The 13,589-nt window shown below is 31.7% G+C and overlaps 1 protein-coding gene across 1 annotated transcript in view; it reads left to right on the top strand.

Moving 5' to 3' along the window:
- The window catches only part of LOC124354372 (neprilysin-2-like), a 59,092-nt gene that overhangs the window by 27,549 nt on the left and 17,954 nt on the right, over window positions 1–13,589 (top strand). The window contains exons 7-10 of the mRNA XM_046804775.1: window positions 2,254–2,465; window positions 8,113–8,271; window positions 8,489–8,632; window positions 10,949–11,045. Of these exons, the coding sequence (XP_046660731.1) occupies window positions 2,254–2,465; window positions 8,113–8,271; window positions 8,489–8,632; window positions 10,949–11,045 (612 nt within the window). The remainder of the gene's footprint in view (window positions 1–2,253; window positions 2,466–8,112; window positions 8,272–8,488; window positions 8,633–10,948; window positions 11,046–13,589) is intronic.

Genomic DNA, 13,589 nt, shown 5'->3' with positions numbered 1-13,589 from the left:
CGTCATCCTTCGTAGTCGTGTCGTCAATATCTCGTATTTCGAGATTCTGTTCTGGCTCTGTGCTAATGACCGTCGCGTCCCTTTGCAGGATACCGGCAATAGTTTTCTGCAGTGCCTGGCCTTTATCCTTATTGTTTTTGGAGAGGATAATTAGTACGTTTCCAGCGTTCGTTTTGCAGAGCTTGTCCACCGTCGAGCGGACCTGGTCCACTGGGACTTCACTTTCGATTCGACGGAGTATGTCGCTATACTTCGTTTTGTCCTCTGGTCTAATGATTAAAGCTTCGGATGTCCTTGATCGTTTCCGAGGCTTCTTCCGCGCCTTTTTCTGCGGAGGAGGCTTTAACTTCGGCAACGGCTGGTTAGATTGCTGCTCTTGTTGTTGCTTCCTCTTCTCCTGTATCGTTTGGACCTTTTGCCAGGCCAGCGACTTATCCTTTTCATTTTCGTCTAGCGCCTGCGGAACTTTCCGTTGCGGAGGACTCGATTTTGAATCCTTCTTCCGCTTCAGCTGTTTATCTGCCGATTCCGGCGATATCCGTTGCTTCCGCTTACTGGGCCTGTTGTCAAGCGTCTCCTTGGCCAGCGATTCACAGTTCAGCTTCGGATCCCATATCCATATCTGCCTCTGTAGATGGAGAGATAGTAATCAATGGGACACATGACGACGATGTTGAAGCAGGTGCTCTCTCCGGTGCAACCTGCAGATAGCGCTGCTTCATGGACCGCCACTGCTCATCCATTCTTTTAAAACGGCCGAGGGCGGCAGTCACACTGGTTGTCATAGTCTTGATCTCTTTGTGGATGTTGACCTTCGACTTTACAAACTCATGCAGTTCGAGCGTAAGTTTCTCTAGGCATTCTAGAGCCTGCGTTCTCTGCATCTCTGCGCCTTCCAATAGTGCTTCCTGCTGGGCATGTGGCCCGTCTGTTCTACTCTCTTGAATTTGAATTTGGTTCTCCATAAGTTTAAGTTGGACTCCCAAGCAAAAGGTCGTCTCCGAACGCGATGCCTCGGGAAGTGGAGGGGTGAACACTCCCACAGCTACCTCCATTACTGCGAGAGCTTTAGGTCATAAGAGCGGGTAATAGCATCCGCCCTGACCTTACACCTTCTTCCTTCATTGGCTTCCTCTTGCTCCCGTGGGTGCGGCACGTAGATGCCGGGAGTTACCACGCACACTGCGCTACAGCGGATCATTTCGCACATCTCTCTCGAGCAGCGTCACCGAGTTCGCTTGCGTACATGGCCCGATGCTCGATGCCTAATTTGGTCCACGAGGGCTATTTTATTTCACCCTTATCTCCGCCGATCTTACGACCGGTTAGGACATCCCCCGATCCGCCACCTGGGGACGCGCCCGGTAGGAGTTTGGCTTCTCCCCCGGGTGTGTGTGTGTGTGTGTGTGTGTGTGTGTGTGTGTGTGTGTGTGTGTGTGTGTGTGTGATCATATACTATTTCTGTCTACATGACTGTTTTTACGATATCTCGAATTGAGACTCGAAATGTTGCATTAGGATTCATTTATAAAATAGCACCATCGATGATGGTGTATTTTACCAATGGAGATTGGCTTTGTCAGCGAATACTTTTACTTTGGTCATATAATGCCAGTGAGGAAGAGCAGAATAAATAAATATGTAATCAAAGTGTATCTAATCACTTTAGTGTTAAATATGTCAATTTAAGTGATAGAGGAAAAAAGAATAAAAATTCATCCTAAACTCGATGACAAGATTTGATTATAGTGCATTCTAGTGATATATTACCCAGCTTAATTCACCGAAAATTTTATTATTTGAACACTGCTAGGAAACCTAATTTCATTAACGAAATTGGGTATGCTCTATAAAACAAGATGTCTGGATATAACTTTCATCTATCGAAATGAAAATTAATTTTTATTGGTAATTCACTTTTAAATATGCTTCAAGATCGTCGTTGATGACTATGACTAAGAATAATGACTCAATGTCTCTTTTCTTCCGAAGGCGATGTAAATACTTACGAGTATTTATGTTCGTCCGCCTTTCTACCTGTCCACAGGACATTTCGAGAATGAAATTAGCTTTAAATTTGATACTTTACATGTGACCTCAGTAAATCCTCTTATACAACACATAGTGCTGCGCAGTTCTATCTCGTTTATGAATCTAGAGAAAAACAATACATTCGCATCATTCATTTATTCATAAAATTAAATGTATTTTAAAATTATTTTACCAATTATTTATTCATGTTTTATTTTTCAGATAACCGAGTCGAGAAAGAATAACCGTGAATTTGAAAGATTCTACAACCCGTACAGACTGAAAGACCTGATGTCAGAGTTTGGATGGGTCAACTGGACAGCACTTATAGAAGGCATGCTCAATACGCCTGTCAGGGAGGATGATCTAATTATCGTGACAGAAGTGGAGTTCCTTAAGAAGCTTGAGGTGCTCTTTAAAAAGACTTCTCACGAGTAAGTTTAGAAAGCATCTAAAACTATGAAGGTATATCGATTGATTCCAGTCAAGCACTCACCCTAAACCGACTTAACTAGCAGTTTTTCGTTTAATTGTTACATAGTTTTTCAGCATGAGATTTTCTTTCCTTTCTTTCCTTCATTTATTTTATCTAAAAATTATGTTAGAATGATTTGTTATCGAACTTATCATTATGGCTGATGAAATTTACACTTCAAGATTATTGCCAATGACAGAGAATTGTGGTAGATGTAGTCATTTTTACATCGCATAATCATTCAAGTACATATGGAATAACATTTCTTTAGGTTTTTTCACTTATTTTGGAGTTTGTAGAGAGCTTTGAACGGTGAATTTTTAAAACTCATCAGAAACTTTAAGAGGGATTGTTTTATAATGTTAAGAATGTATTACTATATTGCATCGTTAAAAAATTAGAAAAAACAGTGAACAAAGTTCTTCCTGATTTACGAATTATAAACACATTTTATATTATAGATATAATGCCGACATCAATTCTTAACACAGACTGAAAAAGAGTTTTGAAATAATAAAACAATATAAAATTGTACTGTTAAAATTCTTTTAAAATCCGAGTACTTTCTTCCTTCGCATTCCACACTCCACGCCTGACAGTGAAATAAGAGCCTAATTACTAAAACGTATAACATTTCCATATAATTTGTTTCTTTGTAGATGGTAAATATAATTAGACACACTTTTCAGAACAATTCTGACTCAAACTTAAGATTTGATAAATAGTGGGGATTGTTTTACATTTGTAATACAACCATCAAACAGCTATGCTGATTCTTATAACCTATAATTATAGGTTTTGTATATATGTATACTACCTCATATATTTATATATGTGTGTGTTTTATATATATATATATATATATATATATATATATATATATATATATATATATATATATATATGATTTGAATACCTTTAATTCAGTTATGACCGATACCATTTAGTATCATACATTATTACAAACCTCAAATTTACTCTTGGCTTAAAACTCCAGATTTTTATTAAACGAATTGTTGATCATAGTTTTATACAAGTGTTTTCTTCCCTTCTGTATCTTTCCCAGCCTTTGCATTATCAAGAATTCCACGTTTTTGAAGGAAATAGGACTTTTCTTTGATATTTGTTACATAAGGTACTTTTCAAGATATGCAATCTGATCTCTTATTACGCGGATAAAAAACCGAACACATAACTACAATATGGGAAAGAATTGGTGTACACCTGATATAAAAGCTTCACTAGGATAAAAGTGAACTAGAGCTAAACTCAACATTCACTTCGTTGTGTTGGAAACTCGGTTGCTCCACCGTGTCTAGATATAGTGTCTAAAACATTGTAGTGCACTCAGTTGTACACCTGATGAGACAATAAAAATACCTATTCACCAAGATTATACTATATCTTGTACCTCTGGTGGTGACACAACTTAGCTAGCTTAATTTGAGTTTGTTCGTCACCAACTATTTTTTTTTTGTATATCTTCAGATGAACCTGCTTCAAGATAGTAAGAGTCCAGTCTGCGATAGAATCAGATTACAGAAGCTAAACGAAGAGGAAGGTAAACTGATTCTAGACTCAACATTCACATAGAAACAATATGGTACATAGCCGGATTAAATGATAGGCTTTAATATATTGGACCATTTTTAATAAACAAAGCAAGATCATATTAATCTAACATAGGTCATTCTGCAAGGTTTATTATAGATCTCTATTAATTATAATTCTGTAGTGTTTTTTTATGATTTAATTTTTCTGAAATTAAAGTCTTCGAATTTAATATGTAATATTAATTTTCTTTTAAAAAGAAGAGAATGGCAGTCACTAGACTGATCGACAGATGTGAATACTTCTTTTAATGGGCTGTGAGTTTCTTGAAAAAAAAATTCTGCTAATTGTTACATAGTATTTTTAATTTTATATTAATGTTATAAGCTTTGACATAAAAAAATTTGTATTTTCTATTACATTTATACCTATTTTATAATATTTTTTACATTTCATGTATTATATGGTCACTTATTTCTAAATATTTATCTAATAAATATTTATACATTCTGATTATTACTGTTTATATTAGTTTCTATAATTTTTATAGTATTATTTTTACTGCAATATTATATTATCAAATCAATATCTTCATTTTTTTATTTTCATTAAAAAAGAAATTAAGGGTTATAATGAATAAAATAAGAAATAAAGTTTCTAGATTAAATCTCTTTCCAAATTTCTTATAAATAACATCTATTTCATGTTCCATATCTCGTTGTAATTACGTTTTTATCGTTTGACATTGATTTTGAAGTTTCTTCAGTAAATGTTTTTATCAAAATATGCTTATAGTAATTTATTTTTAAGTGAATGTAAGTAGATTCCAAATGTAATTGAGTAAATGTTATAATTAGAATCAACAGGAATAATTTTTTTCAGGATTAAATTACACTAGTCACTAAAATAGTGTATGTCTTAAAAAAGACTAGATTAATAAACACATTAACACATGGGGCGTTCAGAAAGTGAATAGAAATATTTTGTTCGATTATTTTAAAGTATAGTATATTTATTTTGATTGGTTATTGTTTAAAATAAAATAATAAAAATTTAAACAATTAATACTTTGTTTTCAAAGTTCATACTAAAAATTTTATCATGCCCCAGATTTTAAAACCCGAATTTAAGACTTTTTTCCGAATAAAATGACAATTGTGCATAAAATAAAGCCACATCATTGCGGTATATGGAGTGATGCAATGAAAACCATTACTAGTGTAACCTTAGTGTTCATGCTTATAGTTCTATGACAAAAAATGCCAGAGAACCACTTATTGCAGAGAGTAATCTTTTGCGGTTGAGGAGTTGATAGATGTGGAGTGTAAAGAGACAGTAAAGAAAAACCTTCCGAGAAATAGTAATGCACTGCTGCTCTCACAGTGAACAAAACAAATAACCGTAAGGGACTTCAAAAGAAATATTTAGAGAAAGTTGTAGAGAATAAGGAACGAGTTAGGTAATGTGAGAGAAGAGCATCCTGGGGCTCATATTTATTATGAGTGAGTAGACACCGACCACGGGGTTACCCGAGCTGAGTATGTCATTACATTTTGTACAGAAATTTGTCTCATTTGTATTTCTTAACTCTTCAAATCCACTATATAAAAGATTGCCAGGTTCCTTAAAACGTAAGACAGAATGTTGAGGAAGGAAACCTGCAATGAATATTGACAGGAATTAGTTTCTATAGTTTATTGTCATAGTTGGTAAATATGGGTAACTAATACAATATGTTCCATATCTCAGTAACTAATACAATACACATATTATGGCAGAAATAAAATTTATTTACTTATTTTAATGCTTTTTAAAACAATTGGAAAACTTAATCAATACAGTTATATTACTAATTAACATGAAAAAACACTGATTTACAGATAACAATGTTGTAGATAATTTTAGTGTGAAGAAATCACTATTACTTTTAGGTTTATTCGCATATATAATAACCATAATAGCAGTTACCCGCTACTGACAAAAATTTCAATATTTTGTTCACTTTCAATTTTTCTGCAGTTTTTTCAATTAAACTACATATTTTTTATTTCATTTCTTCAAAATAGACTAAAAACGAAAAAAATGAGCCGTCAGAGAACCTTTTTTGATTAAAAAAATGTTTCAAAATGGTGATTGAAAATTATCAAAATTTTTTTAAGTAAAATTGTATTATAACGGCTGAATATTTCTTAACGAAAAAAATATACTATTTCTAGAATAGCACAAAGTATATTTGAAACTGTTTTTTGGATAATGCTAAAAATGATTACTACATAAGTTGTAGGCTTTTTTATTTCCAACAACTTTTTCCTTTGACTTTTTTCAATAGGATGCATTGTTTAGTCAAAAATTGCAAAAAAAAACCATTTTCACTCCTAAAAACCACCCCTCCTATACCCCCTAATAGACGATTTTGGTTCAGAATATTTTTTTTAATTATTTATGATGTATTTGACTAAATTGTGCCATTAGTTTGCTGTAAGAAAACATTTATTTATTTAACCATTTTGAACTGCTATTTCTCCTGGACTAAGGGTTATTTTTTATAGAATAAGGTATTGGTGTTGATGTTTCGGTTTACCTTAGTTATGTTTTGTGTTACGTTCGAAAGCTAACTGTTGTTTTGGTAGGTGGGACCTCGTCCGGGATAGGGTTCATTTTAACCGCCAAAGTATCTCTCGTCTCAGGCAATTATTTTTAGACGTCATTTCTACTTTGTCTCAGGAAGCTTTACAAGTGTCTCACTCCTGTGACAAGGAGGAGGTCTGTGCCTCTGACCTTTCTTCTACTTCTGCCTTAGGTCTTAGCCCGGGGCTTATTGCTATGCGCGGAACTGTCGGTTGTGAAGGCTCCGGGAAACTTGTTGGAGGGGGTCATAGGCGCAATCTCGGAGTCGTTCACCTAAACATACGTTCACTAAACACTGGGTTTACAGAAATGTTTTCTCTAGTGCATTTTCTTTAGAGTGAATGAGTCATGGCTTCAGCTTGGCGCCACCTCGAAAAAATACAGCATGCTTCACTGAAATATACCAGTTCTATTTTGACTGATCACGTAGAAACAGGTGGTGGTGCTGCACTGAACATAAAGCAAGGGATAATGTGCACCAACACACCTTATCTGAAGAAGACGCTGTACAACTTATTACAGACCCTTAAAAAGAGAGAGTTGAGTATCTCACTTAAAGGCTAGAGTCTAGCTGTCTGTGACAAAGCTACAACTCTCGGCGTCGTGATTGACCGTGGACTCATCTGCACTGAATATGTCACACATACCTACCAGCGTGCTTTGAGGATACAGAGAAGTATGTATAGGTTTAGAAGTTTGCTTCCGGAGACCGCTAAACCCTATTTAGTGCAGTCACTGTTACTGTTGACAACTTGCTGCATCCTAGTATTTTGACTATATGCAAGCCCGAGTACCTTTCCCGTGTCGAGGAGTCTCAGCGGAGATCGGGTCTATGTGGGAGGCTTCACTTTTCTAAGGTAAGGATGGAATTGAGGAGGAAGAGTCATTCAAAATTCGGCTCTTAACTTAACAATGAGCTGTCGGATATTCTCTAAATATTGTAATTCAGTACCTTAAAAGTGAAGGTTAAAACCATTTTAATGCACTTAACTCCCAATTATAGTAATATAACTTATCTTAAGAATTTATAACAATAGTTGTTCTATAAACTGGTTTATCACAGAAATTCTAAAAAATAAAGGCATTTCGATTTTATTTGATTTGATCTATTTTTCTATTGTTTTAATTGTTTGCTGTTAATGCACTGAATTGTTGTTTTATATTTTCCTTGTTAGTTTTATAGTTTATTTGTGACATATCTGACGTTATATTGTGTGAGTTAAAGTTATTTTCAAACTATATATTTTAATGTTTGAAATATTTAGATATTATTCTCTATCAGTTCTTATTCTTGTAGGTATTAAATAGATTTAGCATATCGCTTGTGTTCAAGTATACATTAAAGACTTGAAAAACATCTATTAAAAGATTTGTAAATTAGTAAATTCAAACAAAATATTTTATAGTTCTTATTTTATTGTGGACAGAGTGATAGCAAACTACATGATGTGGAAAGCAGCCAATGCTATGGTGGATAGGCTGACCAGTGAGATGATAGATAGGAAGATAAAATATAATATGTATGCCATGTCATCGAGAACGCCACAACGGTGGATATCCTGTATGGAACACGTCTCCTCTAGTATGTGCGTACCATAACCTTATTTAATTTTTAAAATGTTTTAAAACTATTGCTTAATACATTAATTACATACATTTGAATGCTGTAGTAAATGTTATTCAAAATTTTTTAATATTTATTTAAAGCTTTAACTTCTATTTTCAAAAAATTAGCTATATTAAAAACGTTATTCTAGACCACACGGTAAAAGAAATATCTTAGCTGACATTATTATGTTTTAGGCTTTCAGTAGCTCTTTCTGCACTCTATGTTAAAAGATACTTTAATGAGACTACCAAAAATACTGCTCTGAATATGACGAAAATGATACTTCAAGAGATGTCCCGTGAAATTCAAGAATTGGACTGGATTGAAGAAGGAACCAGGTAAATATTATTTTTTAAGAATATTGTGATGGCTGGCCATCACAGATATGAGGCAACCAGCTCAAGGTTAGGACGAACGTATTACGATATTTTGCTAATAAGGCGACTACCTGACTGTTGATCACCGACCGATATACTACACATAGGAGGGCAAGAACGAGCTGAGCTGTGGTAGCGAAGGGTATAAGACGAATAGAAGGTGTTTAGTATTTAGTATTGATAAATAATTTAAGATAAAATAAATTAGTAAATCGGGAGGAGGGTAATGGCCAAGAATTTTTGGAAACAGTTCAGTTATAAACAATTTATGGACACACTTGAGCATTACTGGGGATCGGTATGGTGTCTGTGTTTCTTCATTATGATTTAGGGCAGGCGAACCTGTGTAGTATAGGACTAAAGTTGGTTCACGGCCTCTTCATATTATCGTACATGGAGTGGCAGGTTATTCATGTATGATCACTTATATATTTTTCAAAAACCTGCATTAAGAATACACTTCACTTTTCTTATTAAATTGATGAATAACTATGTCCCAGGAATATTTATTATCATAGTCTTGGTAAAACCGTTACAGAAAATGACCCATAACCACAAAATTTCAATTGATTTTGTTTCATAATTTTGTTCTTGTTATCCTAATACATAATACAAATGCGTTAAAAATAATTTTTACAACTTATGAATGCGCGAAAATATTTTTTATGACGTTGCAAGTTGTCATAATTTGCAAATTCGCTGTTCTGTTGTATATAGATTTGCTTTCAGTTTGATTTTTCATTTGTGTTTTTTTTTTCATGGCAGTTTTTATACTATGTATGATATTTATCTACCATTATACAATACATACTGTTTCCAAAACAAATCAGACTCGTAACATATGAAACTTAGTGAATACAGATGAATTTCTGTTTAGGCAAAAATAAAAGTTAGAAGGAGAAAGGAAAAAATAAAAAAAGGGTAGACTTTGGAGGTGGTAAATTTTAAAAAGGTTGGGTTAAAACAGATATATTTTGATTTTAGTCAAGTGTACAGTTTACCATTCGATAGGATAATATTATATAAAATAAAATACAGTATATATGTGCACTATATGTACAATACACAAAGATAGTCACCTAGTAAGTATAACATTAATTTTGCTTCATATACTAAGAAAATATTTCTTGCATTTATCATTTTAGTTAACTCTTTCATTCATACGCTGTTTTCTACAAGTTTGTATGTTCATATGTTTGTTTTTTTTTAATTAAAACTAATATTTCCTAAGAACAATTGATGCATTTTGTTAAAGTTTGGACCGCTTACTATTTACAAATTTGGCTAAAAATTGTAGTAGATTAATTAATACCTACAACTTTTTGTGCTGTAATTCAAATTAATTAAAAAAACGAAAACTAAAATCAAAACTTTTTAACTGTTATGAACGAAATTGGTAAAAAAATGCTTTAATACACTTTGTACAATGATAACAGTTTTCACCTTTTTTCAGCAGCAAATCCCCTTAAATAGGATACATTTTTTTTATTTCTTTTGCTCTTTGAAGAAATATATAAACATCAAAGCTAGAAGGTGAAGGTTCACGGCCTCTTCATACTATCGTGCATGTGTTGCCAGGATAGTCCTGCATTATCACTTACATCATTCCCAAAAACCGTACATTAGAATACACTTATGAAAAAGTTGAGTACATAAATCCGAGTAGTCTTGATAATCATAGTCTTGATAAAATCCATGTATGCATATGCATTTACGTTGTAACACATTTTTCTACGTATACGCTCACATATGCCAAGAAAAAATATATCTTAATTCGAATTTCGTACAAGGTTTTGTATAGATATCATTATGCTTAGATATCAATAATTATTTGGATAAAATTGTTATTCTTACTTATTTCAGAAAACCGTTCTGATCATAAATAAGAAAAGAACTTTTAGAATTTTGTTTATTTCAAGAGCATTTCTAGAATTTTTTAGATATCCTCTTTTAGTTAGTGTTTGTGAAAGTCTACTTCTATTTTTTTAAACAGACGATTGACTTCAAGAGCCTTTGCTCTAAGAGATATACTTATGAATTGAACGTTTAATATTGTATGACATCTATTGTAGTGTAAGTATTGCGTTTTGTTACTTTATTTACCATTTCATTTCGTTTAAAAACAATTATTTTCTACAATATCATCAACAGTGAGAAAGGTTACTGATTTTGAACTAATATCCCATGTAAAGATTTGTGTACTGAAGTTATTTAAATCCAGTGAACATTGTTATAGCGAGTCCAAACCACGTGTTACATATATATTTTATTTTTCAGAAAACGGGTTGAGTACAAATTATCTCATATGAATCAGTTTATTGGATATCCAGATGAATTTGGAGATATAAGTAATATTGAAGAATTCTACAAAGGTGTAAGTAATAGGAAATTATAATGTACAATTTGTATTCTTAGAGATTCCACAATTTTACTCAATCTGACTTTTTAAGTTATGCAGAGTAATAGCTGTCTCCATATGACCTTATAATATATCGATACTAATCTCTCAAAATCCCTTTCTCTCTTTAATATACATAAATATTCGAGTTCTGAATAATATCCAGGTCTGCCAGTTAGGTAATTAAGTTAATTTACCCTTGAATACAGAGCAATACATGTTCTTTTGTCATCAAACATTAACATAGCAATACTATAATATATAAGTTTTCAGATTTTCTCTAAATAACTAACAAATATTATTAATTATCAGAATAGAAAATTTATAATTTTAATAAAAGAACAAAACAGCCATAAGTAGATTATAAGTATAAGTAGATTGTAAGGAAAGAGTACAAAATAATCCAAAAATTAGAATTTATATAGCAACTATCTTTAAAAGGTTTTGTGTACAAATTTCTCATAGAAGTAAGATATGCTAATGAAGCACATTTTCCAAAGTCGGCGACAACATTATATATCGTAGAGAAAGGAATCTGTACACCACAATCCAAGTGAATTGATAAGGAGTTTCAAGGGAGAGTGTAATCCCCTACAGGCGATTATGAAGTTGATACCAAGATTTACATTCACGAAGAATTCATATTAGGTTCAGACTTCACACCGTGAAGACATTGTTACTCGTCGCTAAGATTTACATAGAAATTATAAAACAAATTCTAGTAAGAAATTAATGTTTCAGCACAAAAGGTTGTGTTTATATTTCTACAATCGAGAAAAACAGAAACGATTTTATTTTATTATTGAGCTATTTAGGATAAGACAACGAGAGTTTTCAATTGCTAAAGAATACATTTTAAATTAATAAAATGTATTAAAGAAAATAACATGAATTTTAAAATATTTTTCTTAAATAAAAATAATATTTTACTAAATAATCTAACTTGTGTAGCAAAGTTTTCTGTGGTAAATAGAGAGGCTCAAAATAAAATTTCCCTATTGTTAGAGAGGAATTTCTTAGAAACATTACAATCAAGATTACAACTCATTTAATCATTTAATGGATTGGGCGAAATATAATAATATATTTAGAAACTAAATGCAAAACACTTTAAGAAATAAAGAAATCTTATGTGGAAAAACAATCATGATCTATATATATATATATATATATATATATATATATATATATATATATATATATATATATATATATATATATATATATATATATATACATGTACTGTATATATATATTTATTATTTAAAAATTGAAATAAATCGCAGAAATTTCACGCCCATTTTATAAAACACATTATAAAAGTTACTTAAGAAATTAAACATCCTGATCGTCTTGGTGTAAGCAATACTGGATATATTCAAAATTTAGCCCTTGAAAATAATTTGGTCATTTATGTGAAATCGTGAAAACAATAGATTGATATTTTATACAAAACTTTAGCTTGTTTGTAAAGAAAATATTATTAATTTCCAGCATGCATTAAAGGATATTTAAGGAGTTTATTCTGTCTAATTCAGATGAAAAATGTGTTGAAATGTCTCCATATTTAGGGTTTCAGAAAAATAAAATTTAACACTTTATTAGTAAATAATAGTAGTATTAAAGGTCAATTATGCTTTGAATGTGAATAACTGAGAAAATTAATGAATGGTGGACAACAAAGCTCACCCATTTATTTCCAGTGGGAATCTGAGGATATTTTTAAACCGAATAATTTTATTTCAAGCCACTTTGATAAAATGATTCTTCCCGAGTAAAGTAGTCAACCTAATGCAGAATCTGCATGGACTTTAAATAAATGTAATAAAACTTTTGTGAGATTAAAAAAGCATAATTCATTAAATGCTAGGTCAAATGTCGATTTAAAACAAGATATCACGATTAAAAGACTTGCGTATATTTCAGAAATTCAAACAGTTTCTGTTTTACTTAATAAATTAGGTGTCCAGTTTAAAAAGTAAAAAGAGACTGTGAACTAGTAAAATAATACACAAAACTCGTGAATTACGAGATATTATCCAGATTTGACTTTTTGATGTCATTTAACGATGTAAAATTGTTTCAAAAGCGCATTATTGATCAAAAATACAGGTAAATAATAAACCCAAACTCTCTTTAAATATCCATATTTATGATGAAAGGCTTAATATCATACCTTTACAAATTTATAATTTTTTATGCAGAATTATATAATATTTGTAATATTGGTTTGTTTTATGTAAGGCAAGGTAAGAAATTGCATTATGTTTTGATAAATGACTTACATAAACTAGTTTTTATATAAGATAGTAAAGTGCAAGAACAAAACTATTTTATGTAGGAGATGTTTGAGCCATTTTTACAAATCTGTAGATTTATCGTCTATACATTTTTTTAAATCAACTAGGTTTGCAAATAAAATATGCTATTACAAGTAAGATAAAAAATGTTCAATTACCAAAACAAATTTTCTCATCATCATGTTATTTATGTGGATTTTAAATAAATATCAGAGAAATT

Source organism: Homalodisca vitripennis, chromosome 2 (assembly GCF_021130785.1).
Source record: "Homalodisca vitripennis isolate AUS2020 chromosome 2, UT_GWSS_2.1, whole genome shotgun sequence".
Classification (NCBI taxonomy): domain Eukaryota; kingdom Metazoa; phylum Arthropoda; class Insecta; order Hemiptera; family Cicadellidae; genus Homalodisca; species Homalodisca vitripennis.
This window is presented reverse-complemented; position numbering and strand designations above follow the sequence as displayed.